This window comes from Cyprinodon tularosa, unplaced genomic scaffold (genome assembly GCF_016077235.1).
Source record: "Cyprinodon tularosa strain WSP-4 unplaced genomic scaffold, ASM1607723v1 ctg389, whole genome shotgun sequence".
Lineage (NCBI taxonomy): Eukaryota > Metazoa > Chordata > Actinopteri > Cyprinodontiformes > Cyprinodontidae > Cyprinodon > Cyprinodon tularosa.
Genome location: NW_024039106.1, coordinates 260,089 through 282,251, shown reverse-complemented (window position 1 = coordinate 282,251; position 22,163 = coordinate 260,089). Strand labels below are relative to the sequence as shown.

General features: G+C 37.8%; 1 protein-coding gene across 1 annotated transcript in view; it reads right to left on the bottom strand.

Annotated features, from left to right (window-relative positions):
* The window catches only part of cdh7a (cadherin 7a), a 219,914-nt gene that overhangs the window by 118,159 nt on the left and 79,592 nt on the right, over positions 1 to 22,163 (bottom strand). The window contains exon 3 of the mRNA XM_038297491.1: positions 7,756 to 8,050. Within this exon, the coding sequence (XP_038153419.1) occupies positions 7,756 to 8,050 (295 nt within the window). The remainder of the gene's footprint in view (positions 1 to 7,755; positions 8,051 to 22,163) is intronic.

The window sequence follows — 22,163 nt, the reverse complement described above, 5'->3', positions numbered from 1 at the left end:
AGATAATAAGATGGGCTATTTACATGCCGCAAAACATGATTAAAATGAAGGCAACTGGACCTTTACTCAAATTTTTTCTGAAAATATTTCAACGTCTTTTAGATTTATTTTGTAATTTTGTACACACAAGTGTAAACAAAAAGAAATTTTGTTAAGTATGGCTCTCTAGACTATTTCTTTTTTTTTAAGTGCACATTAGCAGCATTGATAAGAACAGCAGTCATCTAAACACATGATTTTATAGTTACATTTCCAACATTTCAGGTTTTTATTTTATTTTTATATAACCCATTTTACATAACATTTAGCAGTCTAATTTTTCTTTTCAAACTTTTCAAAAGTCGGTCAATTCTGGCCACTCACACTAGTTATGCGTTTCTGTGTCACTCTGTTTTCACTCCGCAACTGATGCAGTGTTGGTTTTTCTGGCTTGATAAACACACAGTTTTGGTAACAATGCTTGATGTGATTTCCTGATATGTTTGTGTTCTTTTTGTTTTTCTTCTGTAATGGAGGAAATGTTACCTGCACAATCACTAAGGAATGAGGACTGATAATTTTTGTATAATATGAAGTAAAAACATTTATTGGTTTGTTGGTTTGTTAACTATCCAATGAACCTTTGTATTGAGACTCCCACCATCCTCAGCAAACACAGCGCACTCCAGAAAGGGCAGCATGTGGCTCTTGGTATTCTCTTTGATAAACTTGATTTTTATGTCAACAGATTTAATGGATCATCAAGTGGCATCCATGCATCATGGTCTGAATCTGTTTGGTTGCTCAACAACTCCGATAATAGATCATAAAGTTGGACCTGTTTTTCAGTGCTTAGTCCTGTTTCACTCCAAGATCAATCAATGGGCTCATCTTTTACAGCCAGACAAGGCAGAACTAAACTAACTTAAAATGTATTTTGTGAAGCACATTTAAAACAACTGGGGTTGAGCAAAGTGCTATACAGATATTACAGTTGCAAAAAAAAAAGGTAAAAGCTTAGGAGCTAAAATACATAAACATAATGCACTAAAATAGAATGAAGATAAAAGAGAAAAAAATAAATTTAAATTTAGGCTTGATTAAAAGCCAGGGACAATACGTGTGTTTTTAGGGAGGATTTAGAGAGGAGGCAGGTTGATCCAGAGCCTTGGTGCCGCTGCCACAAAGGCATGGTCACCTTTGGTTTTAAGTCTGGTGTTCGGCGTGGCCAGTAGCAGCTGATCTCAGTGTTCTGGCAGGGGCATGGGTTTGGAGGAGCTCAGTCAGATACTGGGGGGCTAGGCTATTAAGAGCTTTAAAACAATAAATTTGAAAATCTATTCTAAAATCAACCAGGAGCCTGCGCAGTGAAGCTAAGAGGGGATGATATGTGGTCACGTTTATGTGTGCAAGTAAGGAGACGAGTGCCATTCACCCTGAGCCTGAATCCTGTGGGGGTTTTGTTGTGGTAGAAGGTAGTTTTTCTCTACCCTTAAAAAGTATTAGGGGTGTAAATAATAATTGTTTTGTATCGATCCATTGTATCGATCCATCGATCCAACAGCCGACGATCCGAAGCATCAGCAAGAGTAGCGACTCATGCTTTTTTTTCCCCTCCGCTCTATTTTTATCCATTTGGTCCTGGGCGTAATTCTGACTCCCGTGCTGCAGGCGCGCTAAACCTACTTTGCACTCCTACCTCGCTTCCTGGTTATACTCTTGCAGCAGTGTGTCGCAGTGAGCTTGACGCAGACATTTTTTATGCTGGTTATACTCCTTCAGCTCATGCCCAATATTAAAGCGTGGTCTGCGCTATACGCTGTAGGTCTAGACACGGCCGAGGTGGTGAGGAAGTGCGGGCGAGTTTGTCTGACAACGGAGGGACATGACAGCAAAAAATAGCGGGAATCCAGGTGGAAAAAGGATCCCAGCATTCTTGCGCACCTCACTCTTCTAGCTGGTCCAACTTCACAAGTTGTTTTCCGCAATACTGTTCATAAAAACAAAACAAGCCATCCTCCTGTCTGCGGCACTGTCTGCGGTCACCTACAATTTGTGAGAGGTGCAGCGGAGCGTCTACGGAGGGGTCGGGGACATCTTTTTGTTTACTGCAACACCTACGCAGAGGACCTGGTTTCGAGGTATTAATCAGCCAGGGCGAGGAATATATCCAAGGCAATCGCGTTCTTCATATGTACAGACATACGTACCTAATGCGTTGTGGAGAACGAAGGCTTCCGATACCTGCTCGGCACGCTGGAGCCGAGGTTTTGCATTGCACGCATTGCACTGATTTTGTGCAGCATTTTTTTGATGCAAGGCCTTTCAGAATCTATAATGCAGGGGCATTATTATTTTTCAGTGAATGAGGTTTTAATAGGCCTAGGTGGAGTAAAACTTTTTTACTTCTGTTATTTGCTGTTGTTTCTCAAATAAAATGCATAACGATATTACAGCTTTAAATGATTTATTTCAAATTTGTAACATCGTCTAACCTGTAAAAAAAAAAAAATTAACCAATTAATCGAATCGAACCATATCGTATCGTGGTGTGTTCTTGAGTATTGAAAATAATCGATTTTGAATTGAATCGCCATGATGAGTGTGATTTGCAGGCCTAAAAAGTATGCATTCTTATCGTGAGGGATTGCTGTAGAGTCAACGACATAATGCAAGCAAATATTAACTGTCACCACATGCTCTTCCAGGAAGAGCGAATCCTGCAAAGTCACTGAGCCAATTCAATCAGCTGAGTTTGCTTAGAAAGAAAAAGTTAGTCTGTACGACTTGACTGAATTGTTCCTTGAATTGACATGTGTTGTGTATTGGCTTTAAATATATAAACTGTTTGGAACTGAATGTATCCAAACCAATGAGTTGTTGATGTTCCCTTGTAAGTAATGAGCTAAGTGCTTTGTTCTCTATCTCCTCAATGTGAATATTGGCCACAATGAGTGAAGCTGCTTTTGTCTGAAAAAGTTACTGTTTTTGAAATATACGACTGAGAAAGAAAGGTCCAACAGGTCACAAATCTAGTTTGATCTTAAACTTGTCTCGTCTTTTAGAGATTTATCATGTTTCATTTGAGTCCTGACAGAGTCCACTGCCTTTGGTGTAGGAGAGCAGGGGGAGAGATATGTAGAATTAAAAGGAATATTGTATTCATCAGGTGGGACCAGTTTCAAGTTTATTCAGTAATTGTGGGCACTCTACAGATGTGTTACTCATTTTCAGAAGCGACTGTAACTTTTAGCTTTTGCCTTTCTTTACATACAAATAAACTGCAAAAAAAAAAACAAATCAAAGTAAGAGACTATTGTGTTTTATTGTTGTTTTTTCTGACATCATAGAAAAACTTCTGAATAAAGCTTAGTGAACTATCCATTATTAAAACTACATTTTTTAGACTGAGGTCAACAAGCTATAGTAGTGCTTCAGGATTTGAACAAGTAATTGACTTAAAATTATTTGTCAAGAATGTTTATTAAACTTTGTGTCACCACATTGAGTAATAAATCATGTTAAAATGGACCTTCTGTCATCATTGTATTAAGGTTGCCAACCAGTTGATGGATACTTTATTGCTTAGGGATGCTGCTGTGGGTAACATATTATCTATTATATAAATAATAATGCTGGAGGCATGCCATAACAGAGAAATTTCTGTCTGATGTAGGTTCATGGAAAAAGGATGTAGAATGTACTTTATGCAGTTCAGTTTGTATATATAAAACTCCTTAAATGATTGCCTACAGAAAATATAATCCATTTAGCCATCCTTTATGGCATAGTAGCATAAACTTCTGAAGCAGAAATTACAGATGTGCAAGGAAGGCGAATATGTGATGACAGAATAGGAGAGGACATTACCCAAAATATCTATTAACATGACAGAGAAATACTTCTACTGTGTTTGATTGTGAGGGCTTTCATGGCTTAATGCACTTCATATTATATATTATATTTTTTTAAGAGCTCCCATCACTGATTGCTGGATTACGTTGAAAAAATAGAGTGATATAATCATTTCATTTTTTTTTATTCAGGACCCTAAGGGGTGTCTGTTTTTTTTTTTTTTTGTATATGTTGTTTTGTTTGTTTTTCTTGTTTTTACTTTATGCTGGATAGTACCTCCTGAATCCAAGAAAAGTCTTGTTTCACTAAAACCCTATGAACATGAAGATATCTGTATATTATGCAATAAATAAGCATTGCAAGGTTTCATTCATACAGACACACGCATACACTAGGGCTGGGCGATAATTCAATAACGATATATATCGATCGATAGACGTGTGGCGCAATAGAAAAAAATAGTGTCAATAAAAGTTCGATAAAGAAACACAGTTTTCCTTCCTTCTCATTGTAGCCTAGCATGTAGGTTTATGCTAGTCACTACTTCCTCCTAACCAATCGCAATCGCGGACCCAGGCATGCCGTCACAAAGCGCCGCCCTCTCAAACCACAACACACATGAAGCACATGAAGATGTCGCAGCAAGGAGAGGCGGAGGAAATTGTTTCAAAGAAGGGTTTTTGTAGTTCGGCAGTTTGGCAGTATTTCGGTCATGGCAAGTCGGACAAAAAACAAACCACAGTCATCTGTTAAATGTGTCGGGAACCAGTGAAAACGAAGTGTGATAACACAACCAACTTTTTTTTTTATCATCTCAGCCGCTCACAGCCGCAGGAGTACGAGCTGTGTAGGCCCCGGCATGGCTCTCCTCCGAGGAATCTTCGGGGATTTTTGGAAAAAAAAAAAAAAAATATATATATATATATATATATATATATACATGTATATATATATATATATATATATATATATAAAACTAAGCTGAACCCTAACGAGGTGTCAGCAGCACCTCTAGAAGAATAGGGGTGAGAAATAATATCCCATAGAAATGCTAGGCTAAAGGGTGAGTTGATTTGGGTTTTTGTTCTTGTTGAGTGGAGTTTACATGGTAGCCTAGTCCTACAATCTTTTAATTACCACAAGCTGGTGGTGTACTATTCCCACCCAAATAGGGTATTCTATTTATTTATTTGTTATATATATTTTGGTAACTTTTCTGGTCATTTTAGTTTATTCTTTGTCAGTATTTAATAACATAACTCAGGTCTCTTAAGTTATTTTTCTTTAAAACAATTCTGTTATGGTTAAAAAAGTTGGTTAAATAAATATTTAATTGGAAGTCTGTGTTTGTGTTCTTTATTAAAATTAAATCATTTAGCAATATCATAAAAAGTCCAGGCAGAGCTGCATATAAAATATGGTTTCAAATCTTTTCAATAATTATCGATATTGATCAAAATGCATTTTTTTTTAATCGATGAGCTTTTTTTATATATCGCCCAGCCCTAGCATACACCCAACAAAATTTGTCTCTCTATCTTTGCTGAACCTATCTATTGATTTCTATAAATTTCAACATTCTAAAGGCTGATTTATACTTTGAAACTAGGTCTCGCCCCCTCCGCAGACACACTGCTGCACCTCTCCAAAATTGTAGGTGACCACAGACAGTACCGCAGACAGGAGTCTTCTGATTGGTCATATCTACATCCGCTATACTCATGCGTATTTCCTGTTTGGCACCTTACCAGCTTGTTTGGTTTGTATGACCACCATTGCGGAAAACCCTTCGTGAAGTTGGACCAGCTAGAAGAGCGAGGTGCGCGAGAACGCTGGGACCTTTTTTCCACCTGGATCCCCGCTCTTTTTTGTCCTCATGTCCCTCCCATCTTCGGAAAAACTTGCCCCCACTTCCTCAACATCTCGCCCGTATCTTGACCCACAGCTAGTTCGTGATTGTCCCTCACTATAACACACTGCTGCGGGGAGTATAACCAGCCCTTAACCGTGACCCTAACCCTAACCTAAACTCAATTCACACCTTAGTCCTAAACGTGACCCTTGGCTAGAAAACACCAATTTCCCTCGTTGGGTCCAGGCATTGGGTCCTGCAATGTCCCTGTCATGGTTTTGGTTCTGTTAAAGTTTTATTTTTTAGTTTTCATTGATTTCATCTCCATATCTGGCTGGTTTGTACTGTCACAGTGGGGTGAGGTTTGACAAGAGGACCCAAATACAGACTTAAGCTGAAGGGTGTTATTTGCAGATTTACAGTATTGCCCAAATCGTTTAAAAGAAGCAAAACTCCAAAAAACACAAGTCCACAAAAATTGAGAACCAGGAATACTCACAACAAGGGGACAAATAAATAATGACAAACCAGCAACAGTGAGTGAGCAGGAGGTGCATGTATGGGAGAGAGAAACAAAGACCAGGCTAATCAGCAGATTGGGAGCAGCTGTGAACAGGTGTGAGGATTGTAGAAAAGAGCTGGGAATAGGAGAACACAAGAGGGCAAAAGGGGGCAAACAAGAAATACCTAAGAACTCCAATCAAAACTGACTAGAATAACACACAATGGAAATAAAAACCAATAAAAACTCAAGATAAAACTCAAACAGAACCAAAACCATGACAAAAGCAACCCAAACCCCACAACGTGCCATACCCATATAAATGAGTATCTAATTTAATGGCTAATTTTAATTTTTCATTTTCTAATTATTTCAAACTAAAAACCAGAATGCACCTTAAATTTATCCCATCCAAGCAACCTACTAAATATACTGCCACATTACAGGAACTATCAGCTTTATATTAATTCAGCTACATGTTGTGTCTGATTTCACAGTATTAAGATATACTAAATAAAAATATATGGATGCGGTACTTTAACTAGCAGGGGTGAATGGTGGGCAATAGTTTCTGTTAAGAAAAAATATAATTTTGTCAACAATTCATTTTGTAAAACACATCTTTCACCACCATTTATCTCTAAAAAAAAACAATCTTTACATGTTCAATAAGGTTTTAAAAACTTAAATATGGTATAAAAATGAGCTTCATACTTACACATTTCTTTCAGTGAGATATACAGGGTTTTCACCAAGCACCCACATTCTCATACACTATGTTTTAATATAACATTGTGCTTGGATTACTGCAACTCTGCAAAGATGTTACATTTCCTCCTCCTTTTTTTCTAACATAAAAAAATTTCAGACAGCACCCAAACCTCCCTACCTCCACTGGTGAGAACGCAGCTATACTTTAGATTTTTTTTTTTGCACACCCCTAGTTGATACTTTTTGTATTTATCCAAGTACAGTACAACAATTCTACTGTTGCTTTTATACTGCACCAAACAACGAAATAAAAAATAATCACCATTTTAAACAAAATGAAACAAGTAAATAAAGTACTCTTAAAATCTTGGTTCGCTTCACAACATCCTATTATAACTCGCACAAACTACTTGTCCTACTAAGCAATAATGATAATGAGAATAAAAGAAAATAAAAACAAAAAAATTTGCAAAACCTTTTAAAGCCTGTTTAAATGGAGAAATATCCCTGTTCTTATTTGTGAGCATATTTTTTATATTTAATATTTGACAAAGAGAAACAAAACTGCTAAAGGTTTAACCTTGACCTTACATGAAGCTCACAAAAAAGCAACATTTCATGTGTGTCAGTTTTGATGAGCACAATTTTCAGTCTTTCAAAGTGTTGGACTCATATTAACACAAGACACGTCCCATCCCACCTAATGACCTAGAGGCAGAAATAGGAAGACGAATTCAGTGAGGTGGAAAATTATCAAACGGAGACGTTAGAGCGAGGGCAAGTCAAAGAGAAAGGGATCCAGGAGTTGAAAGAGAAACTCATCCGATCATGTTTACAACAAAAAAGGGAGGCTTACCTAAAGGTGACATCTCCGGTACCCCTGCCAAGTATGGCCCATCAAGAAACTTTGGTTCATTGTCATTGATGTCCTGCACCTTCACCACAAACTCAGACCTGGGTTCTACAGGTAAGTCGGTTAACCGGTCTATAGCCTGAGCTTGTAGGGTGTAGTAGGCCTGGGCCTCCCGATCAAGGCGCTTTGTGGCGTGGATGTCTCCAGTGTTCTCATCGATAGTGAAGATAGAGGTGGCACCCTCACCAGATAACACATACTTCACTTTGCCATCTCCTTTATCCACATCAGAGTGCAGCTGTTAAGAGAAAAGAGAAAGGGTTCTGTCATATAAGATGCCTAATGATCTACTGAAGAAAAATGTATTTAATATTAAACCTGAAAAGCTTGGCTTAATAAAGGATTACTTCAGGGTTCCTGTCCCACAGGGTTGTCATTCCAGCAATGATTAAATTATGATTACGCCATTGGGGTTAGAACCCACATAACCCATTCAGAGATGTTTATTAATTTAACTGGATTAGAATTTAAACTATGTTACATTTCAGTACATTTCATGTATTTTGTCATGATGCACTGCAGCATATTTGTTATGAAATCAAGCCTATAAATTATTTAATATTCAAACCATGTAATTTGTTTGCCTTTCATGTCACTTGCAAAAGTGTACAGAGAGTGAAAGCAAACACATGGTGTTTGTGGAGCACATTAAAATCAGATCAAATGATCAAAATTTATGAATAATTTGTTTTACAAAAATTAATTTCTATTTTTCCCAAGTACAGAAATTAAAGGCTGACAATTTAACAATGATATTGCTAAGATATTAGTCATTACAAACAAATAGCAACAAACTAAATCACCTACTATATGGACAGCAAATTCTAGAACTACCAATGAAACAGTACTTAGGCACTAAATGGAAATCCTTATTGTTGTTTTTTTTTTTTCCTTTTGGAAAAAACAAATATATCACAGAAATGAATACCTCTGTAAAAATCTGTATGCAATATTCACTAAAACCCTTCAAAATCTTTTGGGTTAGAAAACATGTCCAAGGTAATGTTTTTTTTTTTTTTTGTAACAGTGTCCTGTCTGACAATGTGGCAATAACAATAATTGTCTTAAAGCCAAAAAAAAGGGCAGAGCAGATTTTGCTTTCACGAGTGGAGCAGCACGGCTATCGCCATAGTGTTCTGTTTGCTTTACGCAGGGAGTATTACAGATTATATGGACATGGCAATGTAAGTAGAACAGGAAAGGAAAAAACTGGAAAAAGGAGAAAAGATGAAAGAAAGTAGATTAAAGGGAGACAATGATAAAACATCTTCAGTGTGTTTCATCACCTGCAAAGAGATGTAAAAAGAATAACATATATAATACCTTGATACCTTGATACTATCTCTGAAGTATAAGTAGTAATAATTATATTATCTGACATGTGTACCGTGGTAGATGATGATAAGAATATGGGCTTTCTGTATGGAAGTGAATCTCTAAGTACCTGGAACCAGTGCACTTGTGCATGTAAAGTTTATCCAAAGGGAAAATGCTCAATAGTGGTTGTGAAGAGCCAAAAACCGGCCCCCCAGAGCACAGAGGCGAGCGCTGTGGGACCCAAAACCTTAGATGCCCAAAGTGATCCTCAAAACAAAGGAAATCCCCCAGCTGCCACCAGGTCATGTGCCCTGCGGACCCAAGCCCCCAGGGGTGCCCTGTCCGAGCCATGTACGAGCCCCGGGGGGGAAACTTTCAGGAACAAGCCAGCACCAGCCCGTGCATCCATCCTGAAACACCCAGCACCACCAATGCGTGTGTTGTTTTCAGATGTAATTAAAACTGGGAGTACCACAGGGGGTGCCCAGTATGGCCCACCCACCCATTCAATACCTTAATGATTATTTTTTAAAGTAAATCCTGTGATTAAAGTTAATGTAAGGTGGTGTTACATCAGTCCCGTTTTAGAAAATTTCTAGACATCTTCAAAACAAAGACAATCTGTGCGAATCCAAAACATGGAAAAAGAAACTAAAAGTTTAAAATGATTTACATTGTCATGGTTTGCAATGAGTAACATAATGGTCAATACCAAACAAGATTGCTTTTTTACAATGGAATAAAAATCATACACATCTTTAATTTCTTTTACAAAAAGCCTAAGACATTTGCTTTGCTTGTACCCCAAAACAAAGTCAAGTCATGAACGTTGTTGGTTATTAAAATCAACAACCAAAGGAACGACTGTAACTATGGCTAAACTGCAGCAATCAAGCTATTAGTGGGGGAAACTGTTGACAGTATAACTATTAGTTACCGTACATGCTACTAAAATCTGATAATTATTGAAGGGTTGCAATTAAAAACATGATGTAGAGAAAGCCAGAAGAAAGACAGAGGAAGTCTCTTTCAAATTATAATAAAGCAGGATGGTGATGATAAAATCAGAGCTATGAGATGTTTTAGATCAAGGTATATTCCTTTGTTAATATCTAATATGTTAATATGTCTAAAGTCCCTACCTAAATTTAAATAAATAGAAAAGCTTGAAAACTATTCAAAGATGAGAAATGATAGAGGCCAGAAAGTTGTCCATTGTTTGACCCTCAGCTCAGCCCATCTCAGTCGTCTCTGTAAGGAAGACACATGTCACATCTTCTACTGATGGTGGTCAAAGGGCCTGGAAGTGCCTGGGCACGGCAGCTTGCTTCTGCTAGTGTGCCCAATTGTTGCTGCAATGTAACTCGACATCACCATTATGCGTGAATGACTGAGTGTTTTATAAAACAATTTAAAAATCCACTACATATGTACAAACCCTATACCATGGCTTTTATCCAGCCTGTGTTGGTGGGAGTGTTTGCAAAGTGGTTGAAAGATTAGCTCAGCAGAAAGAGTGGCTCTGATGCAGCTTTGGGATTAGGATAAATGATAAATGATTTACCAGGGCTAAATTAAAACATTTTTTCTAAAAGCCAACACAAACCTGTTAAGAGTATTACTTATTTCATTCATGTAATAATATCTTTTATTTTCAATTTTGATTCAAAATAGCTTTTTTTATACTGCACTCCGTCACCTTACATCCCAGCCATACGCAGTCCCTGATCGGTTTCATGGTGCTACTTGACAATAAAGTTCAGATTTTTTTTTATTAAGTGACAGTTGTTGCTGAGTCATTGCACTACAGTCACTTCATCGCAATCATCCCAATTACCTGTCGCGTTGATAGAATGTGACAGGTTTCTTTCTTCCACTCACCCTCCCCAGATAGGTTATCCGTACCTGCCGGTAAGCAAAGCAGCATCAGCGCAGATCTACCTTACTATCGTAGTGATAATCAGTTTCCTCTTTCCTCCCACAGTGCTCCTAACACTGACGTTCCGAACCTCGCCTGCAGCTCACGTAGTTAGCTCTTCATATTCGTGTGTAGCCTAAATAAACATCTTAAACTGCTCCTTGTTCTCTGCCTGTGCCTCCATGTGGGCCAAACACCTTGAAACCATGACAGAAGAACACTCTGGCTAAATTGACCGAGCAGACACTTTCGGTGGGCAGCTTGCTGCCCAGCAGGAGTAGTTAAATACTCTAGGCTTTGCGGTAAATTATCTCTGGTAACCACAGACTCTTACTGTCGTTTTTTGTTTTCCAGTAAAACATTCTTCGGTGTTGTTGGGCTTGGCTTGGCTCCAGAAACATTATCCCCATCTTAACTGGGCGGAGCCTCGTTTAGAGTCCTGGTCACCTGTTTGTCATTCACGTTGTCTCCAGTCCGCCCTTTCTATTTGACACCTATCCAACTCCTCTCCCAAGGGAGAAGATTCTGTGGATTTTAGTTTGGCGCCCGAAATTTACCATGACTTGTGCCAGGTTTCCAGTAAAAGTAAAGCCTGTTCTTTACCCCCGCACCACCCCTATGACTGCGGCATTGATATTTTAGCTGGTGCTCCTATACCCACCAGCCGAGTTTATAACATCTTGAGGTCGAAACGTCAGGCGCTAGAAAAATACATTGGAGAGTCCCTCGATGCACGGTTGATTCGTCCATCCTCCTCTTCATTTGGCGGGGGCTTCTTTTTTTTTGTGGGGAAGAAAGATGGATCCTTCATCCGTGTATCAACTAGCGAGGGCTAAACCAGATCACAGTGAAATGTGGCCAAGGAATGTAGCCTTCTTTTTGCCCATTTTGAAAGACAGGTCCAGTGTATCCTACGTAGCCTTAGGTATCCCGAGATTAATTGCAAGTCCAAGTGAGCCAGCTGCTCCGATAGCCAAAACTCTTCAGGCCTCCTTATTTTCAAGGTCCAAGGACCAGGTCTAGCTAGACCTCTGAAATCAAACACACCCTTTTTCTACAGAATGACATGAATAATCTATGTGTGCCTGACTTCAGTAACAATGCTCAGTCATACCTGGGATAACCTCTTAAAACCTACCGGGTCGCCGGCGACCCAGTGGACCTTAAGTTGAGGTAATAATTCAGAATGCATAAAATTCCATCGTTAAAATTTTTACCAGCGGGTGGAGCCATTGCGCGCAGCTCCAAGCTGACACCAAAACTTCAAAGCCCCACAGCACTGGAAATGTTAGTTTGAGGTCTGAAATTTTCTGCATTTGTGGTCAACATGATGTAGAACAAATATAATACAATAAACCCTGCTTTTTCTAAAGAATATCTTTATCACTGCTGTTCAAATAAGACCTATCATTTCCGAGAACATAAAAAAACAACTTTGAGTCATGTTTGAACTGATGCAGCTTGGTCTGTGTTCTACTCACCCAATTTTTATATATTCAGAAACTAGAGTGTGTTAGATTTTAAAAAATGTATTGCACATGTAATTTGGGCTTACAGTTCCTAAGTTATTTGCTTTTCCATTTGATGATGCAAAATAGGCGAGGATTACCCAAAATGAGGTGGATGTTAAGAGATTAATCAGATAATCCACTAATGAAAGACAGGAAACTAAAGAGCTACAATAATTTTAGGAAGTAGTGGAGTTGTACATAGAGGCCATTGCCACTTTTTAAAGTTTGATAATTTTCAAGATAGCAATAGCGAAGCTTTGTCAAATACAATAGATTTGTTGAGACACTGATATTCAATGAAAAGTTATATACAAAAAATAAACTTTAAAAATGCTGTCTCTAATGTACTAAAGCTACTAAAGTCACAAGCTGTAAAAAAAAACTGGATCAGGACGTCCTTACACCTTGACTTTGCAGTTTATGTAATAAAAATATCAGAACTGCAAAATATATTGGATGTTCTTGACTAGATATACCCTGACTTTTTTCTGCTTTTTAAAAAAAACTTTTTTCTGTGTTCTTACATTTGGAGATCACCTAATTTCATGCTTCTGTCATGTAACAAAGGCTGAAACAGCTACTCAAGGTTTTATTACATGACCCTGAAACTATTCACATTCTCAGAAACAGCAGCAACCTTCATTGATTTCTTTCTGTTGAGTTTCCATTTTGAACAGCATCCTGGACATTGTTCTTAAAGTTTAATGTTTATTGGAAACTTTTAGAGACCATATTTTGATGTCTTTGGTACAGCAACCTTGGTTGTTATTTTTACTTTTTAGTGATATAATGTCTTTCTCCCACCACTGTGGAAGCAACAAAGCACAATTCACTGAAAATAAGCACAGTTCGTCTTTGTTGATTTTAAGTTTGCTTTGGAATACTAATTAATGTATATCAAAAGGTTGACAAAATGTTTGTTTTTGTACTTTTCTCAATGAAAACCTATTTGTAACCAAAAAGCCTTGACATGTTTTTTCATACTCTGAAACAGTTTTGGTTCATTTGCATTTAATTCTAGAGACATTAATTTACTCTTATAATAGTGAAGGGGCTGTAAATAGGAATATTTTCTTTTTACGGCAACATAAATCACAGACTATTGTCATCTACATATCTCAAATTTAATATGTAAGCAGGTTTAGAATGCCATATCACTATATCAATGATGGTATTTGAACAAGTTCACAGTTGAAAAAATATATCGTACTATGATGTCACAACGTAACAGAATAAGCTATACTGCATATAAATCACATGTATAGTACTAGTGCAGTGATTTCTGTGATGGAAGTAATGGCAAAGTAATGCGATGCACTATATTTTAAAGATGTAAAAAGAGGGAAGGTCCACACCCCCGATGCCCACACACATGCAATATCCAGATGAGGACACCAGTTACAACACACACACTTCTAGAAAGACTTTCAAGAGCTTGATTACACAAAACGCAAAATCTCCTTAATTGTTTCTTGATAATATACTATTTAAAACAAAAGAAAACAGTGAAAGTGTGAAAACAGGATCACAGCACCTGAAAGGACCCCGGTCTCTTACAAAGGTAATGCTGTTTTAAAATTTCAGTTACATAAAGAACACTGCAATTAGGACTTCTACCTTAAATCATCCTATTTCAAGACAAAACATTTTGGTAACCTCCATCTGTTTTTTCTCCATATGAAATTACTGTACCATTTTTTTAGTAAATAGCAGCGTTAAGGGTTTGAAGATGGGCAGACTATATATATATATATATATATATATATATATATATATATATATTTATATACAGAGCATCCAGAGTATGTTTGAAGGCATGTCTTTATGAAATCTTGATGTTTTGTGCTAGAATCTTACAATAAAATTATTCAAAAATCAGGAAAAAGCCTAAGCCTAAGTCTAATTAATGTACTTCTATCACTTGAACATGGGAGTACCTATCTCATTGTGACAGCAACTTCATTTATACTACTACAATCATAGAAAACGTATAATAGGATCACTTCACCATTTATTAAATCATTTCACTCAAGAATGACTCCTGAAAAGTTGCAGGTTTTTTAGTGTATTCCATGTTTAGAAACTTTCTCTGTTTAAGTTGAGTCTATAATGTTAAACATAATAGGACAAGGGGGGCCCTAGCCCTCCCTCTAGATGCACACCTGGGCCCACATAAAAAAATACTAATAAATACATAACCAAAGAGTGCAGTGGAAACATAGCTTTTCTCTTCAATATCAATCAAAGACTGATAAAAAAAAATGTTGAGAAAGGATTAAGTAAGAAATGGTCTTTAGAGGTTTGTGGGTGGCTTTAAAAAAATAAAAAGCTGTTTTAACTTACCCATTAATAAGGTTTCTAAATCCATCATCATTTGTCCTCCAAAACTCCAAATTTCCCCTTGGTTCTCTTTGCTTCACTCTGCCCAATGTTTTCTCCTCAGTTAGCTTCCAGGGCTACACCCAGCCAGCCACATCCTCTGCCCATCTTTGCAAGCATCTGGCTAGGATCTACCGCTATCCTCCTCCGACCCCCTGGTAGGGAGTGGGCCAGAGCAGGGCAGAGTTGTACCCACTTTGGTGAAAAGAGAGCTACAGTGTAACAGCAGGATATTGGAGTACTTGATCATTTTCCCCCTAACTGCCGCTTTGCTTGACAGTTCATATTCATCGGTCGTCCAGCAATTTGACTGGATGGATGCTGTCATATTAAAACAACGGGGATCTAATTTGAATGGATGCTGCGCCAACTGTACATGCACATATACACACACACACACCTACACAATGACATATACAGAGCCTTCCGTTTACATTCTTTTTAATCTTTGGGTTTTGGGAAAGTAGTAGGTCTTGTCAAGTCAAAAGGCTAAAGTTCAAGTGACGTCACAAATTATTGATTTGAAAGTGCAAATCCAGTTGTAAGTCTCATAATTTATCAAGTTAAGTCTAAGGTCATCAAACTCATGACTTGAGTATGACTCAAGTCTAAGTCATGTGAATGGAGTCCACACCTCTGCCTATCACACTTGTTGTCAGACCTCTATCGGGTACAAAATGTTGTCCAAAAGGTCCAAGAACTCACAAAGTACTATACTGCAGACTTTGTGACCTAAAGAGTTGATGTATACAAGTTATTTTAAATGATTCCTCAGGCTAATACACATCACTTGACACTATATATATAGAAATATATATATATATATTTATATATATATATATATATTATGGTTGTCAAAAGTATCAATACTCAAAAAAGTATTGATACTGAAACGTATCCGGATACAATACGCATTTTCAAAAGTATCGATACAGTGCTACCACCAGTGGCACCTAAACAGTCATTCATCCAAAGTGCAAAATAGAGGAAAATTTACTTTCTGAACACTGTGTGATTAAATAATTCTGTGCACTTTTCAGTTTCAGACTTTTTTTTGTAACAGGTGCAGCTGCTGAGAATTATTTTTGTTTCTCAACCGGTTTGGCTAGTGTCATTGCTATCTGTGCAAAGCACAGCCAAGTAAAGAAAACTTTATTTTAATTTTGTAAGTTTTTTACCAAGCTTGCTTAATATTGTGCACAGCAAACAACCTCAAAATATTATTCTTATTGTATTTTTATTATTAATGAAAATTTCTGTTGAATTTTGGAGTCTTTGTTTTTATCCTTGTGGTATCGAAAATGGTATCGAGTATCGAATATTTTCCTTAGTATCGGTATCGAGTTGAAAAGTTTAGTATCGTGACAACCCTAATATATATATATGTATATATATATATATATATATATATATATATATATATATATATATATATATAGAGAGAGAGAGAGAGAGAGAGAGAGAGAGAGAGACAGAGACAGAAAGACAGAGAGAGACTGAAGAACAGCACAGAAGCACGCATCATGGATGGACAGGAGCAGTTCCTGAGCTACAGAGCAATAGAGGCCCAGATCTACTACACCAGACAAGGACACAGGTGTAAACTGTGAAAAAAGGCCCCTGAGACAATCCAGCACATACTGTAACTGCTGGGTGTAAGATGCTGCCTGGGAAAGCTTACGTGGAGCGCCATTACCAAGTGGCTGGCATTGTGTACAGAAACATATGTGCAGAGTATGGGCTGGAAAACCCCAAAGTAAAAGTGGACAACACCCCCAAAGATTGTAGATTAGGGCCAGGTAGAGGTCCTGTGGTGCTTCCAGATACAGATGGATAGAATGGTAATGGCGAAACAGCTGGACACTATGTTGGTGGACAAAGAGCGGAGAAAAGCCAAATCAATACCAGTGACTGCAACATCAGGATAAAAGAACGTGAGAAACTAGAGAAATACCAGGGTCTCAGAGAAGAGTTAGAGAAAACCCAGATGGTCAAGGCATCAGTGGTGCCTGTGGTTGCTGGGGCACTCGTGGCAGTGACTCCCAAACTGAAGGAGGGGCTACAGCAGATCCCTGGATATCAGCAGACATCTCGGTCCAGAAATGTGCAGTTCTAGGAACAGCAAAGATACTGCGCAGAATCCCAGGCCTCTGGTAGAGGACCTGAGCTTGGAGGAAAAAAGGGAGACCACCTGCGGTGTTTTTTATATATACTGTCATGTTGTTGAATACTTTGGGAAAATATTTATTGAATATAAATTGATATAAATAGAAATAGAAAAACAAAAACTGGGGTGCTCTAATATCTTGCTTTTTGACTTATCAATATGTACAACTTAATACACACATAGTAATATTATGCTAGACCGAAATCTGAAATCATAAATGTAGCTGAATCCATAGTGGTGTTACCATTGCAGGACAGTTGACTGCTTAAAGAAGTTTAAAAAATAGAAATAAAAAAATAACATAGAGTAGTGGAATGTTTTGTATTTTATACATTGGTTTGTTGGTATCAATTACAGTGAGTGCAGAAATATATCTGCTTTCAGTAATTTCACCATTTTCATTACTGGAGATATGTTGGCATTGGTGATTAACATCTTAGGGTTAGTTTCCTTAATGAAATTAAAATGCACTGTGATATGATGCCAAGAGTAGAGCAGCAGAATAGAAAGTTACTTGTGAGAGTAAATAATGTGTTAAGAAGCCTTTAGAATGTTCACGATGCATGTTATTTAAAATATTTTGAAGTAAATTATCCGTAGCTGTTTTATTAAAAATGTTTCTAGTATATACAGATAAACTCTGCTTTGAACTATCCTGCCAGCACATTGACCTTTTAAACAAAGTTACCTCAGTGTGCTGGATCATCACTTTTTAATTCTCTATCTTGAGCGGAACCTTTTAATGAAAGCAGACAAGACAAAGCCTGTCCACCTTCCTCTTGAGTTGCCTTGTGGTTTGGCAAGACTTTCACTCTTTCCAACCATAATTGAACTGCATCGTAGGAAAACAGAAAATTAAACGTTTTACTTCTTTCAGTAGGATTTTGCAGTATTAAAAAACAATTGGAGCAACTCAGTACGGTTTCATTTCTAAGAATTAAGGACGGAATAAGGAATAAATGCCTGTTTCACAATATTTTATCCATATTACCACAAAGCTTCTCATGCAATAATATCATTTAAAGTATTCTTTTAATTCATCTATAAAATGTCAACATCTCATTATGGGATAAATAACAGTGTTATATCAGGTTGCGAACCAGTGCTGCAGGGAAGGAGAATGATTAGGTCAATATTATTTTGGTGGCAGTGACAGACTACATGCTGTACAAAGGATACAGCAGCAAAGGTCTTTTATTAATGGAATCCATCAGCTTCCTGATAGAGGCTGCACTGAGGGGCACAGTGATTGCTTTGGCTGTGTCCTCAAGCCTAAACGCATACACTATATATGTAGCCTCTTTTATACAAGGCTTACAATGTTTATTCACCATCTCCTGCTGTCGGGAGCGAAGCCATGGTAAATTGTCAGTCTTGGAAAGAGTCAACATTTAATCTGGAGGAAGCCATCCGAGGCAGTTTGTTTCCAATGAAGGCCACAGACAAGGAAGTCAAAGCGGTCCAGGTCAGCAGGTCAAGCACACCATGTGGCCTTTTCAGTGAACTGTTTGGTTTGCTGGGTCTCCAACTTTCCCCTCGAGAGTAAAAGCTACACAAGAGAGGGGCTCAGCCTTCACCTTGCCACATCTTTACAGAGTGTTGCATAAAATATGTACAGGCAGGAGTTCTTACTTTGCGTAAGCCTCAATTAAATGATTTTATCTCTCATTAATCTGCCTCATTTAAAAATTCCTGCTTCTAACTTTACGGTGCTATTTGAAGACTCTGTTCTTATTTCTTTTTTTTTTCACAAAGCTGCTTCACTTGCAAAAAAAATTAAAGAAAATGAAAATAGCGGCTTAGTAATTCTTCCCTTTGCTTCCCTCAGGGTGAGCCGTAACACAGCACGAAACGCGGTGCTGCTAGGCAGAGCAGCTCAAAGGCACTCCCGGGAATTGCAAGGAGGGGTGGGATCTAAACACGGAGGCTTCTGAAATCAGTCCTGACACTTATCATCACTTTGTGTGCTGGCAGTTCTCCGGGGAGCAGCCTGTTAACTTCCACGTTTGCTTGTGGGCTGTTCAGCAAATGCAGAGGGCAGGTCAGAAAGCATAAAAGAACTGATAACAACCCAATGATTCAGGGTTCGTTTTTTAAACCAGGAATTCTGTTTGATAACTTCAAGGATTTAAAATTTTTGTTTAAATCATAAACTTAAATGTATTTTTCTTGGTGGGTTTGGACAACATCAAAAGGAAAATACCTCTTTGCTTACTTTAAACAAAACTACTCAGACATGGGAGAGATGTTTCAGGAGTTGTGAACATATTTTTCTTGAGAAGAATTTAATGCCTGGAACTCAAAGCATTCTCCACACCTCAAAAAAGATATACAAATAAAAAAGAATGAGCATAGCAGAAGCCAAAGAAGACCTTTGCTGCACTGTACAATGATCATAAAAAATAACTACCTGCAAGACTTTTTTACAAAGGGGTTCAGACAGATTGAGGCATCAGGAATTTGACAAACAGGGTAGGACAATTACCTGTACATAAGGGGGCCCTCCAACAGATTGGCATCCATGTGCAGTGCACGCCAACAAACATCAGATCTGACCTTTTACTCAAACACAGTACATACCACATGCTTTGTAGTGCAGGAGTCTTGGCCCCTTTCTTCCTCCCTTTCTTCTTTTTCGGTGTCACGTTTATAAATTTTTTAAATACCAAAACTAATCCAATAGTACATGCGAACACTAATTTTCCCTTTATTAAATTGATTTATCATTGGAAAAGCTATTCAAGCAAATCTGGTCAAATTACAGTAGTGTCCCATATAGATATAGTGTTGCATATAGTGTTGCCACATCCTAATTACTTGCATTTAGAGTTTTTTGAACTAATGATCATGGAAATAGGAGATGTTTGGAAATGGCTCCAGCAAACTATAATATCAAAAAGTTTTTCATTTCTAAACATGATACTCTTTAAGCCCCCACTCCATACATTTACCCATATTTAAGAGTAGATTTTATCAAATTTATTTTAAGGCTTTGCTAGTAAGTGTATTGGTAGCCAAGTCTTAGAATTAGAAATGTTGCAGGAAAAGCTGGTTTACTATTCAGATAAACAGCTCCACTGTAAACATTACAATAAATAATGACATTTTTTTATTAACTGCTTAAAATTATTTTGACTGCTTCCCTCTAAAACACATACAATTAAAATATATCCAAAAACCAAGGGAAACTGAGTGTCAGACAGGATAAAGAAGGGTCACTCCATCACAAAAAAGAACCACATTTGCAGAAGGAGCAGCTGTCAGTGACATCGGCTTCAGACATGCTTGGTTTTTCATCTATTCATTCGGCCATGTTTTGGCGAGTAGCCATGGAGCTGTGCTTTGAGAGCAAGGCTCAGTGGCTCTTTCATTTCCAACTGGGAGGTGGGGAATTAGTAATCATTATAGGGAGACTTTGGGTTCTCACTAAGTGGAGTCGAGTTACATGGCATTTATACACATAAGCTGGGCACGTATTTTACCAGAAAAGGATAAAAGATGTGCTGAACTTGTATCCTTATTTTTGTACTGTTTTATATTTGTTTTTATTGCAACAGTGTGTGTTTGATTCTACCTGCTATTAAGGTGCATACTTTTGAAAAAATTATTTTGAAGTGTCAGGTCTAATCAGTCATATTTGTGTATGCACCCGTTTTTAAGACAGCAGACTTATGTGGATGCTATATTTTTCTTGACAGGGGTGTCAAAAGAAATTGTGCTTTCTTTTATTTGTTTGTCTCTTGTCATTATCAGAGACAACTGAAGTATCTGTGTGACGTATTTTTGAGGGTTTTTGTTTTACGGAGGGTAAAAGGTGAGGTTTAAAATAGAATAAATAAATTGTGTGTTTTTACTTACAGTTATAGCACAGCTGAATAAACTAAGATTTTAGAAAAAAATACAAAAACGGGATGTTTTAAAGCAGGTTGAATTAGGCAAATAAAAGTAATTAAACTAAACCAATTTCTCAATAAATGTGCCCAGGTTTAAACAATTCAACCTGGAGTGACTCACACAGAGAACAGCTGCAATTAGAAAATGTTACAATTATTTATACAGGTAACACAATAATATTCTTCAAAATATTTCCATCTAGGGAAAACTAGCTGATTGCGAGGACTCATTGACTCTCATGCATGTAGCGAGAGTGGAGAGGAAAACTCCCTTTTAACAGGAAGAAACCTCCAGCAGAACCAGGATCAATATGAGTCATCTGCCGAGGCTGACTGGTGTTCAAGGGGATAGAAGTACAGAAACACATAAATGAAATAAGTTCTTTGGTGCTCGGGCCCCGACAGAATACTTTGTGGCTGTGAATCAATATACGCATTGATCAGTAATCTAGAAAAGGATTAGAGTAGTCTTCCCCTGGGGCCCGGACACTAGTGGTGGAATAAGCCAGAGGCTGAGTGAGACAAGATATTCTCAGAATGAGGGAGGAAATACGCGAAAGTTCGCTTGTGTGGGGGAGAGAGAAGCTGGGCTAGAAACTAAATGAAGGGGATCTTGAAAGATGATTGGCTTTATAGAAAATGTGTCCCCTGCTTAGCAGTGTTGTGTTTAACTAGCCTAGCTTAGCCATATTGGAGCATGTACAATGGGAAGAGGGGTGTTGTACTGTAGCTATACCCGCAAAATCTTTTTGAGGCAGAGGACAACCCCCTATAACCCCATCAACACAGGTTGAGGGAGGCTTTGTGGATCCTAAGGGGCCAGAGCCAAAACTGTTCAAGCCGCCTGAATGACTGGCTTTGGAGGTACGCCTGTTTGACTTTCATTTATGCCCAAATGATGATGACGCCTGTATGAGTGACCTAGGCGTGTACGAGCATCTACCGTTTCAGCTAATAGCGTGTGAATCTCTTTGTCAAAATGTTTTTTTATAGGTTTTGCATTGCAAAATATTTAGCTCCATTTATCTCCTTCTTAACTTTGACCCCTTTGAGCGAACAATGTCCCCAAACTAGAAAGCTGCAAACAACATATTTCACTATATAAATGGTGGATTTAGGGTAATATTTTTGGGTCTTATTACTTGACAGACTTACTAAATTAATGG